Source organism: Salvelinus namaycush, chromosome 11, assembly GCF_016432855.1.
Source record: "Salvelinus namaycush isolate Seneca chromosome 11, SaNama_1.0, whole genome shotgun sequence".
Classification (NCBI taxonomy): Eukaryota; Metazoa; Chordata; class Actinopteri; order Salmoniformes; family Salmonidae; genus Salvelinus; species Salvelinus namaycush.
The window spans coordinates 1,267,853-1,294,384 of NC_052317.1; the positions used below are offsets into that span (position 1 = coordinate 1,267,853).

General features: G+C 42.0%; 2 protein-coding genes across 5 annotated transcripts in view; one reads left to right on the plus strand and one right to left on the minus strand.

Annotated features, from left to right (window-relative positions):
* Nucleotides 1-11,561: 11,561 nt before the first annotated feature.
* si:dkey-154p10.3 (zinc finger protein 70) lies at nucleotides 11,562-24,477 on the minus strand. Of its 3 annotated transcripts, none has more exons than XM_039003314.1 (8): nucleotides 24,331-24,477; nucleotides 23,375-23,918; nucleotides 22,502-23,189; nucleotides 20,471-20,567; nucleotides 17,258-17,458; nucleotides 14,072-14,205; nucleotides 12,850-12,973; nucleotides 11,562-12,672 (listed from the first exon to the last, which is right to left on the minus strand). In XM_039003314.1, exons 2-8 carry the CDS (start codon nucleotides 23,906-23,908, stop codon nucleotides 12,465-12,467), a joined length of 1,986 nt encoding a protein of 661 aa, XP_038859242.1. In that variant the 5' UTR covers nucleotides 23,909-23,918; nucleotides 24,331-24,477; the 3' UTR covers nucleotides 11,562-12,464. The 3 variants fall into 3 exon arrangements, with proteins under 3 accessions (XP_038859242.1, XP_038859241.1, XP_038859240.1); XM_039003313.1 differs by having other exon boundaries at nucleotides 24,294-24,477; XM_039003312.1 differs by having other exon boundaries at nucleotides 24,378-24,476.
* A 263-nt stretch (nucleotides 24,478-24,740) lies between these two features.
* LOC120055700 (serine/threonine-protein kinase PRP4 homolog) overlaps nucleotides 24,741-26,532 on the plus strand; it is a 30,377-nt gene continuing 28,585 nt past the window's right edge. For both annotated transcript variants that reach the window (XM_039003603.1, XM_039003604.1), the window contains exons 1-2: nucleotides 24,741-24,794; nucleotides 25,314-26,480. In XM_039003603.1, coding sequence (XP_038859531.1) covers nucleotides 24,742-24,794; nucleotides 25,314-26,480 — 1,220 coding nt within the window. In that variant the 5' untranslated portion in view covers nucleotide 24,741. The remainder of the gene's footprint in view (nucleotides 24,795-25,313; nucleotides 26,481-26,532) is intronic.

Here is a 26,532-nt window from a genome sequence, read left to right on the forward strand (position 1 = left end):
AATATTAGTTTAATATTAGCAATAATTATATTAATTTAGACAAATCATGAAGTTTTCTTACAAGTGTATATGGTTAAGCATGATTTTAATCTGCGAGAGAAGGGCTACCCCTGGTGGAAAGAGGCTGTACGGCACAAAATGAGTTACAAATGAGCGCTGTACGTTACATCGTGACGTGTCACTATTAACTTTATGTTAAACAATTAAGCAAACGTTTGGTGGTAATGCTCACCTTGGTATGATTGCTATACCGAGGTAAAGACAGTTTCAGGTTGGATATTCGCCTATAGCTTTCCTTACCTCCACCAACAGCAGTTAGGGACCGTCAACATAGTGACAAATCAAATTGTTCAAATATCAATAGCTATTTAACCATTACTCCAAAAACTTTCATAACTGGTTCTAGCTAACCCGATGGCATAGACACACATTGCGCACATTTTCTTTGTCAATTTACATCTCACACTATTTTAAATTATTTACATTTTTGAATTTCAATAGCTCATTGGTCATATGACCTACTGGACTCAAACAAGGTTCAGAATGTCCACTGACTACCCTTCTATATTGCATACCCTTTAGTTTGTCCATTTTCATCTCACATGATTTTACATGAATTTTTCTAAATTTAGAATTTCAATAGCTCCTTGGTCATGTGACCTAGTGACTTCAAACAAGCTTCAGAATGTACACTGACTACCCTTCTATATTGCACACCCTTTAGTTTGTCAATTTTCATCTCACATGATTTTACATGAATTTTTCTAAATTTAAGTGTAAGCTTGCAGGCCTTCATTTTACATGGGTGTTAAAAAAAAAACGTTTGAAGTTAACAAATGTTCCAGCTTCTCTAACTATCTTTCACATGGACACTGAAAAGATCGGCAAATGGCTGTATGTGGTATGGATCAAGGACAGGAGAGGTGTTCAGAGGTGCTTAAAGGAAGGAGCACAGGTAGGCCTCATGAAAAACACTGTTTCATATGCTCTTTTTAATCACAGTAATAGGCAGTGATTTGTCAGTCACAGTGAGCTTGATAAGGTGAAAGAATCCTTTTCATAGCATCACTTTCATATACTGTACATTAAGACAAATCCTTCTCCGTTTAGTATTAGAACGCAGTTTACATAACCTGATAATGACTTGATATTTGAGTGCATTCACAACAAGCCACCTGCAGACAACTTACAAAGTGCATTTGAGGGTTCGTTTTTCTGATGGAAATAGTTATTTGATGCATGGCCTACTATTTCTAACTGTAAAAATAAATTCCTACGTCTTTTGTGAGTAAAATCCTTTTTCCAAAATTGATTTAGGTACATTTTTGTGACGAGGTATGAGGGTTGTGTGATATGGGTCATTTAATAGTAAAATCATTTAAGGGATCAATACATTTCTATATTGCTTCCCCATTATCTGCATGAACCATCAGGCCTAGTGTTTTTGGTTGACCATGCTTGACAGAAAGAGAAGGAGGAATCGGAACACGCTGCATTCAAATTCAGGTCTTAGTTATTCCATTGTACTGGATCTAATACATATTAGCAGTTTACATACGTTCATAAGTGTAATAATTGTTTATGACATACTGTGAAAAACTCTTGGCTGCTGGCTCTGTCACTTTCAGACATGCGCAAAGCAGACTGAAAGGGGAAGGGTAGCTCTTGACTTGAACCACAGGGGTTCTCTGTAAAGAGAGAGTAATCCAAAAGGCACAGACACACCCCTTGACTTTCAATTGGCACCCTTGACCTGTATGTATTCTCTCCCGATTGGCTCTGTGGTGCACAGTCTGGCAGTCTGACTAAAGTGCCAGAGGTATGAGGAGAGACATCCTCCTTTGGATTTATGGGAACAAATATTTCCTAACACTTTGGATCCTATTCTTGGACAGTTAGAATACACAATGCATCAATGCAAAAAAATACAAATTACTGTTCATGAGTTACCTCAACCTTCTGGGTCTGTGGGTGTTTGGGCCAATAAAGTGCCAACTCAATTCTACCACTGACTAGTCTCTCATGCCCCTATGAACGGGGACACAGGGCAGTAGTTTTTAATCTAAACCAGCCCTTTTTTACTGGAGTACACTAACCCCTAATTGGGGCTCTTTTCTTGACACACAGTAGCAGTTTACCAGATAAGAAGTCAAGAAGATCAAAAAGTATTGTTGTAAGGGTGTATTAAGTCCTGTGCTGGCCCCATTGCCATATCCATTCTGGATTCTGAGTGGTAAAATCATAGCTGAAAAATGCCTCTATGTATGTGTATACATTTTCCACCAAGACAGAAATGCCAAAGGGGGTGGAATTGCAATCTACTGCAGAGACAGCCTGCAGAGTTCTGTCATGCTATCCAGGTCTGTGCCAAAACAGTTCGAGCTTCTACTTTTAAAAATCCACCTTTCCAGAAATAAGTCTCTCATTGTTGCCGCTTGTTACAGACCCCCCTCAGCCCCCAGCTGCGGCCTGGACACCATATATGAATTCATTGAACCCCATTTATCTTCAGTTAGGTGACATAAGTTTAGGTCCTAAACTGGGATATGCTTAACACCCTGGCCGTCCTACAATCTAAACTAGATGCCCTCAATCTCACCCAAATTATCATGGAACCTACCAGGTACAACCCCAAATCTGTAAACTCGGGCACCCTCATAGATATCGTCCTGACCAACCTGCCCTCTAAATACACCTCTGCTGTCTTCAACCAGGATCTCAGCGATCACTGCCTCATTGCCTGCGTCCGTAATGGGTCCTCGGTCAAACGACCACCCCTCATCACAGTCAAACGCTCCCTAAAACACTTCAGCTGGAGAGATATTGACCTCATTCCATCAGTAGAGGATGCCTGGTTATTCTTTAAAAGTGCTTTCCTGACCATCATAAATAAGCATGCCCCATTCAACTGCTCTTAAATGAAAGTAAAACTAAATGCATGCACTTCAACTGATCGCTGCTCGCACCTGTCTTCCAGCCTAGCATCACTATTCTGGACGGTTCTGACTTAGAATATGTGGACAACTACAAATACCTAGGTGTCTGGTTAGACTGTAACCTCTCCTTCCAGACTCACATTAAGCATCTCCAATCCAAATCTAGAATCGGCTTCCTATTTCGCAACAAAGCATCCTTCACTTATGCTGCCAAACATACCCTCGTAAAACTGACTATCCTACCGATCCTTGACTTCGGTGATGTCATTTACAAAATAACCTCCAACACTCTACTCAGACTGCATCCAATTTGCTATCACAGTGCCATCCGTATCGTCACCAAAGCCCCATATACTACTCACCACTGCGACCTGTATGCTCTCGTTGGCTGGCCCTCGCTTCATACTCGTCGCCAAACCCACTGGCTCCAGGTCATCTATAAGTCCTTGCTAGGTAAAGCCCCGCCTTATCTCAGCTCACTGGTTACCATAGCAGCACCCACCCGTAGCACGCGCTCCAGCAGGTATATTGCACTGGTCACCCCCAAAGCCAATTCCAAATTTGGCCGCCTTTCCTTCCAGTTCTCTGCTGCCAATGACTGGAACGAATTGCAAAAATCACTGAAGCTGGAGACTTATATCTCCCTCACTATCTTTAAGCATCAGCTTACAGATCATTGCACCTTTACATAGCCCATCTGTAAATAGCCCATCCAACTACCTCATCCCTATATTGTTATTTATTTCGATTTATATATTTATTTATTTTCGCTCCTTTGCACCCCAGTATCTCTACTTGCACGTTTATCTTCTGCACATCTATCACTCCAGTGTTAATTTGCGAAATTGTTATTATTTCCCCACTACGGCCTATTTATTGCCGTACCTCCCTAATCTTACTTCATTTGCACACACTGTATATAGACTTTTCTATTGTGTTATTGACTGTACATTTGTTTATTCCATGTGTAACTCTGTGTTTGTCACACTGCTTTGCTTTATCTTGGCCAGGTCGCAGTTGTAAATGAGATCGTGTTGTCAACTGGCTTACCTGGTTAAATAAAGGTTAAATAAAAAATACATTTGAAAAAAAATACTATATGTGGGAATGTCTTTTGTCCGTCCTACATGTAGTGTTGTTACATAGAATATTCCTCAACCGCATATCATAAATTGCTATTGCAAATAGAAATATTATGTTCAACTGACATTTTCTGATATTATTTTGACAAACACACTTTGGTGCTTACAATTCATTCTCCATTCTCATAGATTTGGTGGGCACTGTCATCTGTGATCTTTGTGATATGACTTTCTTTAAGCACGTACTGATGAAATTGTCACTTAATATTTTTTCCTTAAAGTCTACAAATGCTCTACATTTATTCACTCTGTGATAGGGTTGGATCCTATATGCTACTTATTATTGTCCTGTAAATGGTTCAGTGCCTCTAATTTAGGCTGTGTGTAGAATGGGGCATAAAGGAAATTACCACTAAATTACTACTAAATTATAGTGATAAGGAAAAAAGCATACAAATTTGGCCTGTGCATTCATTTGCCTATAACTAATCAGAATTCCATTATGTTTACATAAAAAAAAGAGTACTTCAAAATGAGAAAATCTTGCCATGGAAAAGATGACAGGGTGGACATAAAGTGGAAAGGAGGGGAAATAACTCCCACCATGCAGCAGGACAACTTCAGCTGCGGGGTCTTTGTAATGCAGGTTTGATAGTTATATTTTCAGTAATGAATGGTTAGCTATTATGTGACAATTAACTCAAACTATTTTATTTTTGGGTGAAGATAGCCTGAAAGCTTACAGATTTAAGTCTAATAGCATGAGATGAAAGTAGACAAACATCAGAGTGTGCGATATGAAGGCATAGTCAGTGGACATTCTGAACCTTGTTTGAGGTCAGTAGGTCACATGACCAAGGAGATATTGACATTTTACATTTAGAAAAATTAATGTAAAATCATGTGAGGTGAAAATGGACAAACTAAAGCGTGTGAAATATAGAAGGGTAGTCAGTGGACATTCTGAACCTTGTTTGAAGGCACATGACCAAGGAGATATTGAAATTCTAAATTAAAAAAAATTCATGTAAAGTCATGTGAGATGAAAATGGACAAACTAAAGGGTGTGCAATGTGTAGGCCCACTGAGTGGACACTCTGACCTTTGTTTGAAGTCACTATCACATGACCAAGGAGCTATTGACATTTTAAATTTAGAAAAATTCATGTAAAAACGTGTGAGATGAAAATGGACAAACTAAAGGGTGTGCAATATAGAAGGGTATTCAGTGGACATAATTAACCTTGTTTGGAGTCATTAGGTCACATGACCAAGGAGCTATTGAAATTCAAATGTAAAAAAAAGTTTGTACTTTGTTTACGCTATTTCAACTAGGAATACAAAATGCTGCTCACGTTTCCACATATTTCTTAGCTTTGGAAAGCGAATGAATGTCCAAATCGTGACAATAAGACCTGTGCAATGTTGTGCGCAATTTTTCCAACATCATGACACTCATTTGGAGCCTGTGGCTCAAGTGGTTTGAAAGCTTTTGAGGTTGAAAGCGTGAATATCCAACTTGAAACTGTCTTTACCTCGGTGATTGCTATCCGCTCTCCTATCAATGCATGTGCCAAGCTGCTGCGATGACTTTGAAATAGAGGAGGAAGTGTCTGATGTGGAAGAGAATGTTGGATCATAATGAATGATCATAATGAATCATACTCTGATGAGGACGAAATTGCTGAAGTGGTGATATTAATGTAAAAAAAATAATGACAATATAGCAGGGTCTTCTACCTTAGAGTCAAGGTAGAATGCAGTTAAGGTTTGTAATGTAGTGATCAATATCAGTACAATCACAAACGACATCATTCTTTTTACATGCTCTTGCATAGTTTTATACAGTTTATAAACATCAGAAATATTTTGTATTTTTTTTACTATAATTATCTGCATTTAGAATGTAAAACTAAAGTAAATATCCATAAAACAATGGTACATGTAGTGTTTTCTTTATAATGTATATTACTGTATTTCTACAGATTGTTGTGAAAAAGAATGCATGTCTAAAAATACAGGAAGTTTAATGTAATTTCGCATTTACTGACATTTCCTATTATTCTACACGACAAAGTTTATCCCTGTAATTTAACAGTATTCTATCATTCATAAATACAGAAAAACAGTTAAGCTATTAACAGTTAAGTTATTTACAGTGTAGAGTTACATTAGAAGTGCCCCTCCAAGATGGCTCAAGGTCATTAGCCACCAATAAAATGACGATTGGACTGATCGTGTCATCATCATACTTTCAAAATCTTAGCTAGCAGTCATGAATCTACTGGCAAATCCTTTTTAATCCTTGTCATATGAGGAGAAATAATGAAGGGAAATTAAAGAAAAAGTGTATCGGTGCTCATCAGCCATTGGACATAAACATTACACAACAAGTTGGAAAAATCGCAAATTCAACAATGAGTGGTTTGAAAGGAATCAGTGGCTAACTGCAAGCATTACAAAGCAGTCGCTGGCATGCTATTCAGTGGAGTTGGTGTGTGGTCCCAATTCTGGGTTTAAGGGTCTCTTTTCCAAGCTTAAAATTATAAACATTCAACATTGGCCATGCTGTCAATTCCTGCATGATTTCTGCCGCTTTCAAAACAACTGTTAACTCGGAACTGGTAAATCGGACTTCAGTGAGTTAAAGACAACTGGGAACTCGTGAAAAAACGAGCTCCAACTGGCAAAATATGTTTTCAGCTGTCATCCAACTCGGAAGTGTAAATCGGGAACTCTGGCCTTTTTCTATTGCTACGACCTGAAGATCCCTGACGTTATCATGATTTAACCTTGTTTTCTTCCGAGTTCCCAGTTGTCTTGAAAGCACCATAAATCCAGAGAATGACAGACTTTGATGACAAAGTTTGAAGACAAAATTTGCCCACGAAGGACCGTCGCGCCACCTTCCTGTTCAAGTGAGCACAGCACAACAAGGTGAGTCCAAAAAGTTATTGTATGGTGCTGCATAAATGATGTAATATGCCAGGGAGAGCTAAGAAAGTAACATTTGAAGTGTATTCTGTGTAGTAAGCTGTTTGTAGCCCATGTTCCTCACCCTAATAATTTTCACCTCTTAATTTCACCTACTGTTCTGACTTGCTGGTAAACATGTAGCCTATAACCTGTTTTAGATAAATGTAATCATTGAATATTGCAAGAGCTTTCATTGTCTGCTTATATGCCCCCTTTATTTATCCTACGGTTCTCACTTGGTGTACAGGGAGAACACTAAGAATGGACCATGTTCTGAATTCTGTTGCTGTGCATTTCAAAAGTGCTGAACAAATAGTTATATTGACTACATCCGTCCTAGCTCGATCATTAATGTCTTAATCGAAAAAACGGATTGCCTCTTATCCGCTTATCGTTCCCTTATGCCATAGTTTGTACATCTCAATTGTCAGTAGACACCACATTTGATTAAGCAAGTCAGCCATATCAGCCATATTACTGCCTTTAAATCAGGCTGAATTAACTGTTTCGCTGCCAGACAAGGCTCCGCTGATAGCCAGGTGTAGCAGTGATAAGGTGTTGGGACTCTGCTGTTGGGACAGCTTTATGTAGGCCCTAACATTTTGTGGGCACCGTTTGTCACTGTTATAGTGCAGTTAATGTATTGTTTAATGTTGTATTGTGTTGTGGCTTTGCTGCTATGCATCCTCCCCAAAAATGGTTGTTTGCCCTACCAAGATTTACATTCAAAAATCGCCACTGGCTAATAGCCTATTGGAGGAGAGATGCACGCTTGCTCTTGCTTGCTGAATGTAAGGCTACAGCATTAATGGGCGGGGAGTTGGAAAGGAGAAGCCCATATTTTCCCATAGTAGTCCTACCTTAACACCAGGCTACATCCTGACAAAATAGGCCTACACCATATGAGTGTCCTGCTAATGTACCTTTCTGGACTTTCTAAACTGTGGAGAATAGAACTAAACTGATCCAATTGGTTGCATAAGCAGGCCCAGGCTGTTGGCCGATGCAGTAATTTCGGCATGAAACAAAACATGTGAGCGGTTATTCAAATTAGCCTGGTCTAAAAACGTAGGCCTAATCAATAGTGGAGCTTTGAGCGCCCAGGGACCACAGAGCGCAGCCTGGAGGAACGCACTACAGATCTGCCATTCCATAATCTGTTAATTTATTTTTCTTGCACTTTGACAGATAAATATTCAGCCTATAGCCCTAATATTTAGCTAATGAATGGCCTAATAGCTAGCTAATATTTAGCTTCTTACTTCGGCTACAAATCACTAACCTCTCTCTTCCAGCTGTTCGCCTTTACAACAGGCTATAGGCTATACAAGTCTCTCCATAATAAGCCATTCCTCTTCTCATGAAATTCCAGGAAAAGCTATAGGCTACAAAAGCTATAGGAAATGTACACTTGGGAAAAAATATATAAATGCATAATCCAACAATTTCAAAGATTTTACTGAGTTACAGTTCATATATCGACAGATCAGTAGGAAAAAGTGATGGGCTACGTTCTGCACGTGCCACGGTCAGGTCAGTGTGAACCGGAGTGACTTGACACAAAGCTAGCCAAACAAGATGTAGCTACAAACAAAACAGAGTTAAATGGTTCCAGTCTGCCGTGAAGTGTTCATCCATGTATACGGATTAACCAAGAGCATTTACAGTCGGAAGTTTACATGCACCTTAGCCAAATACATTTAAAAACTCTGTTTTTCACAATTCCTGACATTTAATCCTCGTAAGAATTCCCTGTCTTAGGTCAGTTAGGATCACCACTTTATTTTAAGAATGTGAAATGTCAGAATAATAGTAGAGAATTATTTATTTCAGCTTTTGTTTCTTTCATCACATTCCCGGTGGGTCAGAAGTTTACATACACTCAATTAGTATTTGGTAGCATTGCCTTTAAATTGTTTAACTTGGGTCAAACGTTTAAGGGTGCCTTCCACAAGCTTCCCACAATAAGTTGGGTGAATTTTGGCCCATTCCTCCTGACAGAGCTGGTGTAACTGAGTAAGGTTTGTAGGCTTCCTTGCTCCCACACGCTTTTTGAGTTCTGCCCACATATTTTCTGTAGGATTGAGGTCAGGGCTTTGACGGCCAATCCAATACCTTGACTTTGTTGTCCTTAAGCCATTTTGCCACAACTTTGGAAGTATGCTTGGGGTCATTGTCCATTTGGAAGACCCATTTGCGACCAAGCTTCATCTTCCTGACTGATGTCTTAAGATATTGCTTCAATATATCCACATCATTTTCCTCCCTCATGACGCCATCTATTTTGTGAAGTGAACCAGTCCCTCCTGCAGCAAAGCACCTCCACAACGTGTTGCTGCCACCCCGTGCTTCACGGTTGGGATGTGTTCTTCGACTTGCAAGCGTTCCCCTTTTTCCTCCAAACATAACCATGGTCATTATGGCCAAACATTTCCATTTTTGTTTCATCAGACCAGAGGACATTTCTCCAAGTACAATCTTTGTCCCCATGTGTAGTTCCAAACCGTAGTCTGGCTTTTTTTATGGCGGTTTTGGAGCAGTGGCTTCTTCCTTGCTGAGCGGCCTTTCAGGTTATGTTGATATAGGACTCGTTTTACTGTGGCAATAGATACTTTTGTACCTGTTTCCTCCAGCATCTTCACAAGGTCCTTTGCTCTTGTTCTGAGATTGATTTGCACTTTTCGCACCAAAGTATGTTCATCTCTAGGAGACAGAGCGCGTCTCCTTCCTGAGCGGTATGATGGCTGCGTGGTCCCATGGTGTTTATACTTGCGTACTATTGTTTGTACAGATGAACGTGGTAGCTTCAGGCGTTTTGAAATTGCTCCCAAGGATGAACCAGACTTGTGGAAGTCTACAATTTATTTTCTGCATGTTAACACTAGAAGCGTATTACCTAAAATGTATCAATTGAAAGTGTGGGTTCACAGCTCCAATCCAGATGTGTTGGTCATTACTGAGATGTGGTTAAGAAAGAGTGTTTTGAACACTGATGTTAACCTTTCTGGTTATGACCTTTTTCGGCAAGACAGATCTTTTAAAGGTGGTGGAGTGGCAATCTTTACCGAGGAACACCTTCAATGCTCAGTTGTCTCCACCAAGTTTGTCCCCAAACAATTTGATTTGCTAGTTTTAAGCATTAAGGCAGCGTACAGACATGAAACAATAACGCCTGGGGAAGGAACCAAAGTGAGTGACAGATATAGGGAAGGTAATCAGGAAGGTGATGAAGTCCATGTGAGTCTGATGAGGTGCTGGTGTGCGTAACGATGGTGACCGGTGTGCGTAACGATGGTGATAGGTGTGCGTAATAATGAGCAGCCTGGTGACCTAGAGCGCCAGAGAGGGAGTATATGTGACACACACGTATACCTCAGGCTGATTGGCTCTCGTTCAGGCAAATGAGAAATAAGTGCACTCAGGCTATCGGGAAGGCCAAAGTAAGTCATTTTAAAAGAGCAGTTCTCTCTCTGTGGGTCTAACCCCTAGAAGTTCTGGAAAATGGTTAAAGACCTGGAGAATTAACCCTCCTCCTCACAGCTGCCCATGTCTCTTAATGTTGATGTTTTTGGTACTTACAAGGAGCACATGGCTGAGCTCTTTAATCACCAATTCATTAAGTCAGGATTCCTATTTGACTCAGCCATGCCTCCTTGCCCGTCCAACATTTCCTCATCTCCCACCCCTTCTAATGTGACTAGCCCCGATGCTCCTCCCTCTTTTACTCTGCCCCGCTACAAAGTTTCTCCCTGCAGGCAGTCTGAGGTGCTAAATGAGCTCCTTAAACTTGACCCCCAAAAAACATCTGGGTCAGATGGTTTGAGTCCTTTCTTATTTAAGGTTGCAGACCCCATCATCGCCAAGCCTATCTCTGACCTTTTTAACTGGTCTCTCCTCTCTGGGGAGGTTCCTATTGCTTGGAAGGCAGACACGGTGCATCCTTTATTTAAAGGATATCAAGCTGATCTTAACTGTTATAGGTTCATTTCTATTTTGCCCTGTTTATCAAAAGTGTTGGAAAAATGTGCCAATAATCAACTGATTGGCTTTCTTGCTCTCTATAGTATTCTCTCTGGTACGCAATTTGGTTTACGCTCAGGTTATGGATGTGTCACTGCAACCTTAAAGATCCTAAATTATGTCACCATTTACCTTGATTCTAAGCAATGTTGTGCTGCTATTTTTATTGACTTGGCCAAAGCTTTTGATACGGTAGACCATTCCATTCTTGTGGGCCGGCTAAGGAGTATTGGTGTCTGAGGGGTCTTTGGCCTGGTTTTCTAACTACCTCTCTCAACGAGTGCAGTGTATAAAGTCAGAACATCTTCTGTCTCAGCCACTGAAGAGCTAGCTGTTTTTAGTAAGTTTCACACAACCCCGTGTGCTACACTCATCTGAGGGGTCGGCTGTGAATGCACTCACACGCTATTAACTTATGCTAATTGCTTAGGTTCTGCTCACTACAGTGTTGTCCGGTTAGAACATAATGTTGATGCCCATTACTTTCTTAATTGTCACCACACACACACAAAGGTGCTTCAATTGAAGGTAGTTCTTTATCTGTGGCAACTTGAATGACTTGAAATGTTATTGTTGTGGTTATTTCGATGCATTCAGACATTCGTGTTATTGTCGACAATAAAAAGTCCCCTGAAAACCTGCGTCTTCTCTCTTTGGATGACAATAACTCTGACCTGAGTGGGCGGGTGTACAGTCGTGGCCAAAATTTGAGAATGACACAAATATTTACTCTGGCAAGTTTGGCACCGGCGCGCTGCAGTAGAGAAGTAAAGCGGAAGTCGAATCCATCACTTCTGTTATTTGGTTGTGCTCATAGCAACATTCGAAAATGGGGTGGATTTGAGCTTAAAAATTACATTTACATGTTGGCTATGCCCGGAAATGCCCTTGTCTGGAGCAAAGGATCCCAATTTCAAACTCTCCAAAAAAGTGTTTCAAATTAAAAAAACTGGCAATAATGAATATTAAATGAAAAAGTATTGTATGTAGTTTCTTGCAATAGTCCTCTCTGACTTTAAATAATATCTCTCTCAAAACTGTGATTCCTAAAAAATGTGTCCGGGGATTTGGTCAACTCCGTCAGATTTGTCTAAAATCCTAAATTTATCAGGAATGAGCAGGGTCAGCTACACCATAAGGACCCCTTCTCCAGCCACCCTTTTCTCTCTGTTCCTGCACGGCAAGCGGTACCGATTCAACTTCAGAAAATTCTTAGGTTATTACTATGTAATTACCATTTCATTTCTAAAGAAATATCAACTATTGTGAGGTGTAGTAAAATAAATGTGCTTGTTTAATATGATTAAAGACACATTTCCATTCAAGACCAGGATCATGGTCCATTAGGCCACGCAATGGAAAAGGAAGTCCAGGTAGTCCCTCTCAATCAGTCAGTTTTCTTTCGTTTGGTGCCTACTGAACATGACCCAGAGAAAGTTATTTGTCAGGATTACTGGACCCTTCCTGCAGAGATAGAGGATTTGGGACGTTTGGGTGTCCTTGGTCCCAATACGTGGGATGGTTCAGAAGAGTGGTGCTTGCGCACATGGCGCAGCAGCAGCTGGCGGTCCGGTGTAGCGTACGGACAGAGGTGGCAGGGGAAAGACTCGCCTGTGTGGTGGCGTCGTGCGTGGAGATCTAAGCTCTTTTTCTGGATGCTATAGAAAGATTGAAAGAGAAAGAGGGAGATAGTGAGACAGGGAGGGAGAGAGAGCTAACTTACAGTGTGGGAGACTGGCGAGGCACACAAAGGCTGCCATTGAGGAGTAGAGATAGACTTAGCAAACGATTAACATGAACTCTAAACATACATTAGTGGGTGGGTGTGTGTGTACCTGCTGTAGGGACAGTACTGGCAGCAGTAGGGCCTCTCCTGTGTGTGCGTGCGGGAGTGTCGGCGCAGGGAGCTGCTGTCGATGGAGGCGTAGGGACACTGAAGGCATTTGAAGGGCTTCTCACCTACAGGTAGATAGTTGACAGCTCAGATGTCACCAAGACGATAAGGCTTCAATCAGAACCTTTTATCACATATTATTGTCAAACTAAAAACTCTGTACAACATTATTGGTGGGCTCAGAACATTGTTTTTCAGTTTGAAAAGCTGGCTTTTCACTAGTCACTACAGGGGGCCTTTAAGGCAAGTACAACAATCTATGTGACTGTGGCCCTCAAGGACAGGTTGGGAACTCTGCACCCCGTGTATAGTAGAAAGACATTTTTAAACCCAAAGCTGCTGTAGATAACTGTTTTATTGGGCCAGAGTAGGTAGCTACTTAAAGGGCAATTCCACCACTTTTCAACCTCATTTTCATCATCTTCAGCACAATAACAGTTACTATTATGGGGTTCAGTAGCTTTCCAACTATTGACCCCAAAAAATGTTTTGTTCAGAATCAAACTGCAAATTATTACTCTGTTACCCAGTGTACCCCAATTCCTAAAAAAATGGCTGCATTATATTGTAAATATTGGTGTCGGCTTTCCTGCATGTTTCTCGGGGGGCCCTATGTTTATCTGGGAGAAACACTGAATTCCCCTAAACATTGTGTTTGTTATGTATATATCATGTCAGTGGAATGGAAAATTAACCTATATGGGATGAACATTCCGGTCTTCAACCTGATGGCATATTATGCAACCTCACTACTGTTACCATGGCCACACAGCTCTCAAAGTCATTGCTGGGAGAGAAGGTGTGGGAAAAGTTCTCTCATAAATTTGGGCCACAGCAACATCCCCCCGCCCCTTAGTAAGAACCAACGCACGATGGGCAAATAATTGAGGGTCCAGTTACTCCTCCAACAGTGTTCCCGACACTGGATTTTGCATGTCCAGCTGTTCTGGACTTGTCTCTTTACAATACAAATGTAACACACCAAAACGTACACATTTCCCACATGTACAAGTCACACACACAGTAATATGTGCCTTACTACACAGGTAGAACATTGAGGTACAACAATGTAATGAATAACACTAGTGTGTGTGTGTGTGTGTGTGTCCTTGTGCTGACTACAGTACCAGCTAGGATGATTGAATATGGTCTAAAAACGTTACCTGTATGAACACGGAGGTGCTGTACCAGTGAGGCCTTGAGCCGGGTGCTGTAGTGGCAATGGGGACACTCAAAGGGCTTGTCCCCCTGGTGGATGCCCATGTGGCGACGCATGGTCAGCTTGGTGGAGAACTTCCTGTCATGGCAGGAAACAGGGCTCATTGAGATGCATTTACAACCTGGTCATACTTTAAATAAACTACACGTTATGAAGTCTTTATAAGCACTACATCAATGCTTCAGAAATTGTGTAGACATTAGGCCTTAAAGGTTGTCGTTTGTTTAAAGTGGGCTTGCTCTATGTATCTCTCAAACACACACTGTAGCATTTACTTGATATTTGCTGCAACTATACCACCATAAAGTGGGAATGATTCTATGAAAGTTTTACACATAGAATTAGCACACTAGAATGAACATGAACCTTCTTATAAAACCACCTTTCCATCCACAGCTTTTATGTGCATAAAGTCATACCATATATAAAAAGAAATCATGACAGCTGTGATTGAAACAGGAAGTTTCAGTACAATTTTGTAAATGACCGACCAGGTCATTTGTTCGTTTGACATGGTGGAAACTTTTTGTGTTGGTAAAATTAATTATGCAAGAAATGTCAGTAGAAATGCTTTTATGCGCAAATATTGATATAATAACCATCATATCAAAGTAAACTTGGTGTCACGCGATGACATGTCCTCCCACTACAACTCGTCGGGAAAGCATGCTGTTTACTAGGCTACAGATGTAATAAGTTATGATGAACTGATGTGCTTGATGCTCAAAATATTGAGGGTTTTATTCTGGTGACATGCTGATCGATGCTTGGCAAATTAAAATATTATCGTAATAATCTCATAATTTAGACTAGCCTACCTGCACTGTATCAGTTATTGGCTAGAGCAGGCACATTTGCTATTTAACCCAAAGGTTTTTGTGACAACTCAGAGTGAGTGGAGTGGAAAATGTGATGGAAACACATTTTAGATTTTTATTTGGAACATTACTGAAAAAATTACTTTGTGCACTACGCCATCACGCTGTCACGTCCGTCGTTAGAATGAGACCAAGGCGCAGCGTGGTATGCGTACATTCTCTTTTAATGAATGAACACCGAACAAACCAACAAAATGAACAAACGAAACGTGAAGCTATACAAAATAGTGCTGACAGGCAACTACACATAGTCAAGATCCCACAAACACAAATGAGGAAATGGCTACCTAAATATGATCCCCAATCAGAGACAACTTTAAACAGCTGCCTCTGATTGGGAACCATATCAGGCCACCATAGAAATACAAAAACACCTAGATGACCCACCCAAGTCACTATCACGCCCCAACCAACACAGAAAAAACAGCTTACTATGGTCAAGGCGTGACACACGCACTGATTTTTATCCACACAAAGTCCGTTTGGTGGAGACACCACTGGTGAATTATTTTTTTATTTTTTTATTAATGCAGATTTTAGAATATTCGCATTAAAATCTGTCGCCAATTGGATGGAAACCTAGCTACTGATGCGGTAAGGTCAATGAAACTCGATCCAAACAATGGAAAGATTTGACGAATATCCACTTTGTTGCACGTTCAACAAATCTGATTTTAACAATCTGGCATCCTTCTATCCGCCATGGTCTCCGTTCCATTGACCTCTTTACCGCATCTATGATGGTATGAAAGGTCAGCCATTTTGGCAAGGGAGTTGTTCAACCATGGTTTGCCAGTGCTGTGCTAAGAATCTTAAAATTCATAGTTTTACACTATGAATGTTAGTTAGCTAGCTAGCCATCCAGTTTTAGAGGAACAATTCCATAAATGTTTCTAAATAACTGCCAATATGCCAACATTCCATTTGTACAAAACCTGTATAAACAGTATTTTTAATTATGACAACATTTTCGATTGACAATTCTTAGACAATTTCTGATATCACATGTAGGGCCGTATTTTACTATATACCCGTATTGATGCAAGGACCGGTTTGGGTTTTTACTTAACCTTCTATAACGGTATTTGAATGTTTGGTTTGTTAAATGTGATACGCCGTGTGTAACATCCATGTGTAGTTTACTCCGCTACTTGAGTCGTCGTCATCTCTCTCGCACTCACTCAGTCAGTCACTCACTCACTCCACACAGACCTAGTCCCACCCCGTCACAAGGAGCGCTCTACCAGTCCTGGTGGATGCCTAAATCAGCATGTTGTTTGTGTAACAGTATCTTCTAAATCAAAGAGGAATAGGCGAAGCATGAATATGTTGGCTACATGAATAAAGATTTAATGTAGCCAAAGATTATAGGGTCCCCTAAGAAACACTGAACATCACTTTGGTTCCTACCCTGTCACAATAACTCGTCCATGGCATTTTCATTTGTTGTCATGTCAAACAACACTGTATTCAAAGTGCCCACTATTATTTTATATTCTAACTATAGACTTATAAAACATTATATTGCCATGATTCCAAAAGTTCATCTAAGTGTTTTGATCTAAATCACAATTGCAATATTTGGTTAAAAATAAGGCCTATTTTTTTGCCCATATCGTGGCAGTGTGGAAATTATCTCATGAGTGCAGGAAATGCAGAAATGTATGGAAATCCAGGAAATTATTTTAGGTTGAAGTTGAATTGAACAGTATAAAACAATCAGAATGGAGAAAGACCCATTGAAATAATTTAGAATATATGTGTTGCCACCCTAGGGTCACGTACTACTCATAAAGCAAACGTAGAACTTTTATTAATCAAAAACATAGAATACCGTCAAATAGTCATACCGTAAAAAAATTGAAAAATACCATATGATATTTTGGCCATATTGCCCAGCCCTAATCACAAGCCTTACTTTTATTTTCCTGCACAAGTAAAAGCAGGAAATGCATCACCTATGCCTCTACTGCCATTCATTCATATTAGACTGGTTTGGATTTCTCCCTGACAACAATGGCTGCCATTTTCAGACCATTCTGGAACTTTGAGGGGTTTCATTTAATAGGATCTCTATGGTTTTACGGCCTAGTTTTAGTGGCAAATTTATTTTGAAAGTGTATATGGTACTGAAAACACACAGAAAAGTTAATAAACAAACAAAGCCTCTGCAATACTCATATCTTCCACAACAAACTGTACTCTGACCCCTTGTGGTAAAATGTGTTACTGACACTTCTGAGTGACTGTACCTGTTGCAGAGGGCACAGCAGAACTCTTTCCTCCCTTTCCTCCTCACCGATTCCTCCGCTTTCTGCCCTTGCTCCTCTCTGCCCTCCTCTCCGTCCTTTCTTCCCCTCTGCTTCAGCCTCCACTTATTCCACTTTTCTGGCTCCACTCCTTGCAGGTCTTGTGGGTAATTGCTTTCGTGGGTGAACTTCCTCAAAGCACACCTGTGAGTTGGAGAGGGCACCGTTAAATGGACAATCTGCACTTAAACAACAACAAATCGGTCACGACGCCATTGTTGTTTTGGTAAACAGCTGAGGGATGGATGGGTTGTGGAAATATAACCAGTCTCAAATTCATAAAGATAGCCATTAATGCAAGGGCTGACCATCCATGAGATCAAACTTATAGTTTTAACTATTTGAGGCTATAAAGTGTTTGTTATAAAAAAAAAGAAGCTCACAGGGCATTCAGGAAGTATTCAGACCCTTTCACTTTTCCCACATTGTTACTTTACAGCCTTATTCTAAAATGGATTCAATAGTTTTTTCCTAAATCAATCTACACACAATACCCCCTAATGACGAAGCAAAAAAGTTTGGACACACCTGATTCCAGGGTTTTTCTTAATTTTTTACAATTTTCTACATTGTAGAATAATAGTGAAGACATCAGAACTATGAAATAAGACATATGGAATCATGTAGTAAGCATAAAAGTGTTAAATAAAAAAAATATATATATTTGAGATTCTTCAAAGTAGCCACCTTTTGCGTTGATGACAGCTTGGCACACTCTTAGCATTCAACCAGCTTCATGAGGTAGTCACCTGGAATGCATTTCAATTAACAGGTGTGACTTGTTAAAAGTGAATGTGGAATTTTTTTCCTTCATGCGTTTGAGACAATCAGTAGTTCTGTCAAGGTAGGGGTGGTATACAGAAGATAGCCCTATTTGGTAAAAGACTAAGTCCATATTATGGGAAGAAAAGCTCAAATAAGCAAAGAGAAACAACAGTCCATCACTACTTTAAGAGATAAAGGTCAGTCAATTTTCAGTTGCAAAAACCATCAAGCGCTATGATGAAACTGGCTCTCATGAGGACCGCCACAGGAAAGGAAGACCCAGAGTTACCTCTGTTGCAGAGGATAAGTTCATTAGAGTTACCAGCATTAGAGTTATTGCAGCCCAAATAATTGCTTCACAGAGTTCAAGTAACAGACACATCTCAACATCAACTGTTCAGAGGAGACATTGTCAAGCAGGCCTTCATGGTCCAATTGCTGCAAAGAAACCACTACTAAAGGGACTCCCGAGTGGTGCAGCGGTCTAAGGCACTGCATCCTCAGTGCTAGAGGCATCACTACAGACCCTGGTTCGATTCCAGGCTGTATCACAAATGGACGTTATTGGGAGTCCCATAGGGCGGCGCACAATTGGCCCAGCGTCGTCCGGGTTACGGTTTGGCCGAGGTAGGCTGTCATTGTAAATAAGAATTTGTTCTTAACTGACTTGCCTAGCTAAATAAAGGTAAAAAAATAAGAAGTAGAAGAGACTTGCTTGGCCCAAGAAACACGAGCAATGGACATTAGACCGGTGGAAATCTGTCCTTTGGTTTGATGAGTCCATTTGAGATTTCTGTTTCCAACCACCGTGTCTTTGTGAGACGCAGAGCGAGGTAAACAGATCTCCGCATGTGTGGTTCCCACCGTGAAGCATGGAGGAGGAGGTATGATGGTGCTTTGCTGGTGACACTGTCAGTGATTCTGCAGCAATACGCCATCCCATCTGGTTAGCGCTTAGCGGGACTATCATTTGTTTTTCAACAGGACAATGACCCAACACCTCCAGACTGTGTAAGGGCTATTTGACCAAGAAGGAGAGTGATGGAGTGCTGCATCTGATGACTTGGCCTCTACAATCACCCAACCTCAACCCAATTGAGATGGTTTGGGATGAGTTGGAACGCAGAGTGAAGGAAAACTAGCCAACAAGTGCTGAGCATATGTGGGAACTCCTTAAAGACTGTTGGAAAAGCATTCCAGGTGAATCTGGTTGAGAGAATGCCAAGAGTGTGCAAAGCTGTCATCAGCTACTATGAAGAATCTAAAATATATTTAGATTTGTTTAAAAAAAAAACTTGGTTACTATATGATTTGATGTCTTCACTACTATTCTACAATGTAGAAAACAGTCCAAATAAATAAAAACCCTTGACTGAGTAGGTGTGTCCAAACTTTTGACTAGTACTGTAAGTATTCAGACGCTTTATTCAGTACTTTGTTGAATGACCTTTGGCAGCAATTACAGCCTCGAGTCTTCTTGGGAATGACGGTACAAGCTTGGCACACTTGTATTTTTTGGGGTTTCTCCCATTCTTCTCTGCAGGTCATCCTTCTCAAGCTCTGTCAGGTTGGATGGGGAGCATCACTGCAGAGCTATTTTCAGGTATCTTTAGAGATGTTCGATCGTGTTCAAGTCCGGGCTCTGGCTGGGCCACTCAAGGCATTCAGGTTTCGTCAGACCAGAGAATCTTGTTTCTCATGGTCTGAGAGTCCTTTAGGGGCCTTTTGGCATGCCTTTTACTGAGGAGTGGCTGGCCACTCTACCATAAAGGCCTGATTGGTGGAGTGCTGCAGAGATGGTTGTCCTTCTGGAAGGTTCTCCCATCTCCACAGAGGAACTCTGGAGCTCTGTTATTAGTGACCCCACGGGTTCTTGGTCACCTCCCTGACCAAGGCCCTTCTCCCCCGATTGCTCAGTTTGGCCGGGCAGCCATCTCTAGGAAGTCTTGGTGGTTCTAAACTTCTTGGGGAACTTCAATGCTGCAGACATTTTTTTGTACCCTTCCCCAGATCTGTGCCTCGACACAATCCTTTCTCGGAGCTCTATGGAAAATTCCTTCGACGTCATGGCTTGGTTTTTGCTCTGACATGCACTGTCAACTGTGGGGACCTTATACAAACAGGTGTGTGCCTTTCCAAATCATGTCCAATCAATTTAATTTACCACAGGTGGACTCCAATCAAGTGGTAGAAACATCAAGGATGATCAATGGAAACAGGATGCACCTGAGCTCAATTTGAGTCACAAGGGTCTGAATACTTATGTAAATAAGGTATTCATGAAATTAAATATTAAATATATGAAATTAAATATTTTGGGTGCACACAATGAGTAGGTCGGTTTGTTGCTCTGAGACTATGGCGCAGGAAGGGAACAGGTAAACTACTTACACAACATGGGTGCTCAGTCCATCCGGGTTTGTCAGTCTGTCCCCAAAGGCTTTGTGCTCTGAGAGAATGTGTTTGTGCAGCTTGTCCCACGACTTATCTGAAAGACAGACAGAGATGGGACAGCTGGGTAAAATTAATGTAAATGTGTTCATCCCTGAATAGGGTTGGAAGGCTGCTGGTAATTTGGGGAATTAAAGATGCACTCCTGATATTTTCCTTTCGAAAAACAATATCCCAAGAATAAATACAGTACTGTACACACACACAGGGTAAAATAGTGTTTTTTTTTTTTAGATTGAATGTCCTTCTTGAAGCTTGCAGTTCTAGTTCTGATCGTGGTATCGTCGGTCCCCACCCTTTCTTGCGGGAACAATTAGCTTGAGTCGTCAGGCTATGGTTTGGAGGGCTACTCCGATCCAGACTCATTGCGGAGAAGAAACTAATGTACGTGAGCGTGGCTTTTAGCCGGAGCAAGGAGTGTGGGTAGCCAGTCAACCCAAACCAATGGCCAGTATACAGTATCAGTTCTCTATGTTTGACAAGTTGTATGAAGCTGCGACTCAGAGCATTGTTTATTCATACTATGTAATGTATTCAGTGTATTATGTGATGTTTTTGTTTTTTCCCCCTGATCAGAGAAATTAGCAATTGAAGACGCTTGCATTTCCCCCCAAAATTAAGTGAAAGTACCAGCTACCTGGCTGTTCCTGCTTTTATCCATTTTGCTGGTCTCTTGTGTTATCAAATGTATCACAACATTTTCTCTGCAGCTTTGGGTAGAAAACCAATAGCTTTTTGTGTGGTTATCCTCACAAGTTAAGCCAGTCCCCCATGAAAGCAATTCAGTTTGTCCTTCTCTTAGCAACCCAACTCTCCTTGAATAGTCCAAGATGTGGCAGCTCTCTGAGAGGGCTATGCCTATGGTGCAATTATCATATGAAGCCTAAAAATGTGATGGAGAAATGGGTTATTGACTAAACACAACCCAATACCATTACAAAACACTATACAGTGTAGTGTGTGTTTGGGACTTTTACCATTGAAAACCCTTAGAGAACATAACATAACTGCTGTAGCCTAACAGTTTGCTTGTTCAACAGGAATGGTCTAACAACTAAACCAGGCCTTTTTTACAGGGAATAAACCACACACAGGGGCAGTTTCCTGGACATAGATTAGGCCGAAGAGAAGGACAAACTGAATTGCTTTCATTGAGGACTGGCTTGAATTGTGAGGATGATCACAATTTATTTTCATCATGCACAAAAGCTATTGGTTTTCTACCCAAAGTTGGAAAGAAAATGTTGTGATACATTTAATAAACACAAGAGACCAGCAAAATGGATGAAAGGGTGTGGCAATAGCAGGAACAGGAGCATCTGGTGGGCAAAACCTGGTACTTTGACACTTGCAAGCGACTTCAATTAATACTCTCTCTGAATGGGCAAAAACCATCACCAACAATACTCCAAGCCGCAGCTTCATACTACTTGTCAAACATAGAGAACTGATACTGTATACTGGCCGGCTTAAATATTATTTATTTTTAAGTCTTACTCATTGTTAGGATGAAGTTTTGTCCAAATCAGATGTTACGTACTATATTTATCGAATGTTATCTGAATCCTATAAATTAAAATTGCCAATTTGGGTGCAATCAATTAGATTAAATTTTTCAGAGATTAAATTATATTTTAACAAAACAATATTGCAGGAATGCTTATCTTATTTGTTTCTAACTACAGAAACAATTTCAGAACAATCTTAGATGTTGGGTGTCAAAATCCTCTCGTGTTTTCTGAGGTGGAACGACCCCAGAGATAATTACAGACACCTGTGATAATATGTACCCAAAAAGGCAACCAGATGTCACCTGATAAAATAAAAAAACTTGACAAACCAAAATTCAAGTAGTTTACTGGTAAAGATTCCAGTAATAAACCCTCCCTTTGCAACTCTATCCCGAAACAATTTCAATGTTAGGTGGAATAGTAGGGTAAAATTGGAATAAACACTGAAACAGGTCCTCACCACTGTAGTCACAGTGCTGGCACGTGAAGCATTCTTGAGGACTCCGCCGTTGACTGTGGTGCCGCCGCTTATGTGCATCCCGGGACTTAACACTCCGGAACTTCCGGAGACAAACCTGGCAGCCATGGGGCCTGGTGCCCCTATCTTTCTCTTTTTTTCCCCGCCGCATCCTCTTCCCGTGGGCCCTCCAGTGGCGCTCCATCTCCCCCCACACGGCCGACGTCCAGCCACACTGAAGGCACTTGAAGCCCCTGTCCCCGTTGTGACATTTAAGGTGGACCTCAAGCAAGTGTCTAGAGGTCAGGGTGGCACGGCAGAGGACACAGAACAGTGACCTCCGCTGCTTGGGGCCATGAGGAGGGGACTGCTTTCCCTGGGACTGGGGCATTTTGTCATCCATCTTGTCATCCAAGGAGGTGTCTGACTCCAAACCCTCTTGCCCGATGGGAGTTGAGGGAAGCTGGGTACCCGCTCGGTCTGAGAGGCCCTTGTTGGCTGTGGAGATGCGACAGAGGCCCAGGGTCATGAGGTGAGCTGACTGGGCCATCTCATCATCCTTGGCCTCGTTTATCACCACCGAGCCCATTGGACACGACAGGTTGACGGAGTCGGCAGCGTCCAATCGGAACACGCTCTCCTCTTCGTCCTCCTCACCATGTCTCTCATCCTCCTCAAACAAAGTGCTCACCTGTATAGGACCAGAGCAGGATAAACAAAACTGATTCTCAGCTATAAAATCTGAGTATATATTGCCGACATAGAATTGGAAATTACTAGTCCACCTTTCTATCCTATAGTGATAAATCCACTCAACTGGAATTTTCACTGCATTTGAAACACACATTTTCCCCCCTAGTTAAACTTCTCTCTTACCTCACAGGTCTGTGCAACGTGGAGGCTCCCGTCCGAGTTGGAACTCAGGGCCATGTCACATGACCGGGGACTGATATTGGGCAGCATGCCGTACATGGGCAGCAGGAAGGACATGCGCTCCAAGCCCATATGATCCATCTGGTCAGCATCCTTTGAGACAGAATGGAGGTCATCCTCCAGGTTGTAGCCTGGGGAGCCATTTTGGTCCAGTTCATCATCATCATCATCTTCTCTGTCAACTCCCACCCCTACCTCAAGGCCATTGTCCTTCTCAAGACAGGGAAGACCAGGGCAGGAGGAGGCTCCTAAATCGTGCCTCTCCAGTACGTGTGTTTGGATACTGCCTTTTAGGCCACTGGTGAACTGGCACACTCTGCAGCGGTACACTTCAACCAGGAAGGCTTCGACTAAGGAGGCCACTTGGGCCTCCAGCCCCTTAGCAGTGACACAGTACAAGGAGGTGACCGTCTCTTCTGGAAGGTGTAGTGTGACTGGCCTGATGTCCTGGAAATCATAATTGACTGGACTCATCATCTGGGTTGAGCTAACATGGGGAGACAGAGGGATTGCATGAGATTAGCATAACTAAAATGTTGGGGATGCAACATTAGCTTCGTTTGAACTACACTTGTCCTAGCCATACTCCGATTAAGCAAGATATGCTGTATTCAAGAGACATAATAAAGAGAAAGTCTTGCTTAGTGTCTAACCTTACACTTGTTGACCATGCATAATAGGAAGAACTTAGTCATAGCACTACAAGTCAAGCTGGCTAGCTGTGGAAAATGCATGCATGCGAAACTGAAATCTACAATAAATACTAACACATGCACGTAGGTAGATATTGAAGAACACACACTGAATTTTCTGAAATATGCAACGTTTCTATTTACAACGATAGCTAGTTAGCGTTCATTACGTTTGATAAACATGGAATCGCGCTGAATTAAACTCACTCGTCACCACAGAGCCCAATTCCAGGTAGCTAGCTAGCTAACGTTACCTAGATCTACAGTACATAGCAAGACATATACGACAACAATGTCACATTTATATCAGCGATGAGTTCATGCTGTATGAAATGTAAACACGTCGGAAACGAACTGGATCCCAACATGCCAATGAGTCAACCTGCTGACTTTTTAGGGACCACTGACTGTTAATGGAATAGTTCGTTTCAGTGCAGTAAATTACATATTGTCTTATAATTATATAATAGTGTGTAACATCAAAATATAGGCCCAAAGAAGATTCATTATTTCGAAATCTCTTATATAGGGGATACAGACAAAACGCAAAATGGTCATTACTTTACAGACAATGCCTTGCCTTGTCTTCCTATCCATTGCGCATGTCCAAAGTAAACAATGAAAATGGCTGCCATGGGTTTCTTAACCGGTGACGGCGAAAGAAAACAAGCGTAAGACATTTTTTAAATTGTGTTTTAGGCACGATGTGTAGTTGTCGCGATACGGTGTCCTGCGTCTGGTCGTAACAAAAAAATTTAAAAAATAATACCGTATATAACAGAGAGCCTGTTTCGGTACTGTAGCTAACAAACGCGGCTAACTACAGGAGCTAACGTTAGAAGAAATGTGCCATTTGTAATTGAAACTAGCTAACTTAGTTATATAGCTAGATGTTTAACGTTATTTAGGTAGGTAGCTAACGTTATGTAGCTATCTTACAAGTCAATGTCAGTTATGAAACTGGGAGAAATACCGGTTAGACTAATTGAACCCGGTGTGCTTGTTCAAGACTAGAACACAATTGTGAAACTACTGGGGGTCCCCAAGGAAAGGTCTGAGAAACACTCAAGTTGCACCACTAACGTTAGTAGTTGTGGAATAAACCAGCAATAGTTGTCAAATGAACCAATTACAATAGACCTTCCCAGTTGACTAATCATTACCCTTTCCTATATCTTTTTTGTTCGCAGGGGAGAGGATGCAGAGAGCTCAGAGAGGAGTGGCAATGAAGAGGAAAATGAGGACCTGTCAGGTGAAGAGGAGGAAGAAGGAAGTGCCGGGAAGGTCGAAGCCGGTTCGTTGAAGCTCCGCGTCGCCGTGAGCTCGGCCAAGACCAAGAAGAAGAAACACAAGCACCGCAGCAAACACAAGCGACAGAAGCACGTCTCCCCAGAGGACAAGGAGCGGCGCCACGGGCACCGGCACAAGCACAAGAGGCACAAGCGTAAAGACAACCCCTCGACCGATGTCTTCTCAAACTGTGGGGATGACGACGCTTCCCTGTACTACTTTGCCAAGCAGCCAAGACTGGAAGATGATGAGATGGCACTTCTGGAGGAGCTGGAGAAACAGAGGGCCCTGATACAAGCCGAGCTAGACGGTGAACTGACTGAGGGGGGCAGGGGGGTACAGTCGGACATGGGGCTCATACTCCAGGGCTACCACTCTGAAGAGGAGGAGGATGGGGAGATTCAGGTGGAGAGGGAGCGCAATGGGCAGCACTGGTGTATAGGGGCAACAGGTCCCGGGTCCGGCTCAGGCTCACAGACCGCTAAGGACACCTGTAGAGGACGACGAGAGTCGACGGATGCCGGAAAAGCTAAGCAGATCAATCCCAATAAAAATGCCAGGAAGAGCAGGACAGACGGGAAGACCAAGGATCGGATGAGAGGACGGAGCACGTCCAGGGATAGAGACAGCAGAAGACATTCCAGGAGTTCAGAGTGCTTTAGGTCTCCTCCTGGCACTAGCAAGCAGCCTTCCCCACCGGCTCAGAGCAGAGGAACCCAAAACCAGGAGCCCAGCGGCAGCAACCACAAGTCACCCGAGCACTGCAAGGCTAGGTGGCCAGAAAGGGAATGGGACAAGGACAAGAAGGCAACCAAGTCCCCCGCCAAGGATGCTTCCTCTGGGAAGGAGAACCGCTCTCCAGGCCTGCGAGGGAGGCTGCCAGGCCCCGCCCTCCAGCTGCAGCGCAGCACGTCCCCATCACAATGTCAGAACTCCCTGGACTCATCCTCAGGCCCCCAGGCAGCTGAGCGAAGGGCCATGTCACCGTCACCACCCAGAGGGGGCCACCCACGCTCCCCGGAGAGTCGAAGGAGAGTGATGGACCGAGTGAGACTTCCACCTGGCAGGTGAGATTTTTTGGGGGCCAAATGTCAATTCAAAAACAAACACAGGTGTGTC

What these genes read in the sequence shown, in the direction of transcription:
- si:dkey-154p10.3 (XM_039003312.1), bottom strand. An exon ending in CCAGCACTGTGACTACAGTG is followed by an intron (nt 20,568 to 22,501) that starts GTGAGGACCTGT and finishes TCTGTCTTTCAG; the next exon opens with ATAAGTCGTGGGACAAGCTG. An exon ending in GCACCTCCGTGTTCATACAG is followed by an intron (nt 12,974 to 14,071) that starts GTAACGTTTTTA and finishes ATCTACCTGTAG; the next exon opens with GTGAGAAGCCCTTCAAATGC.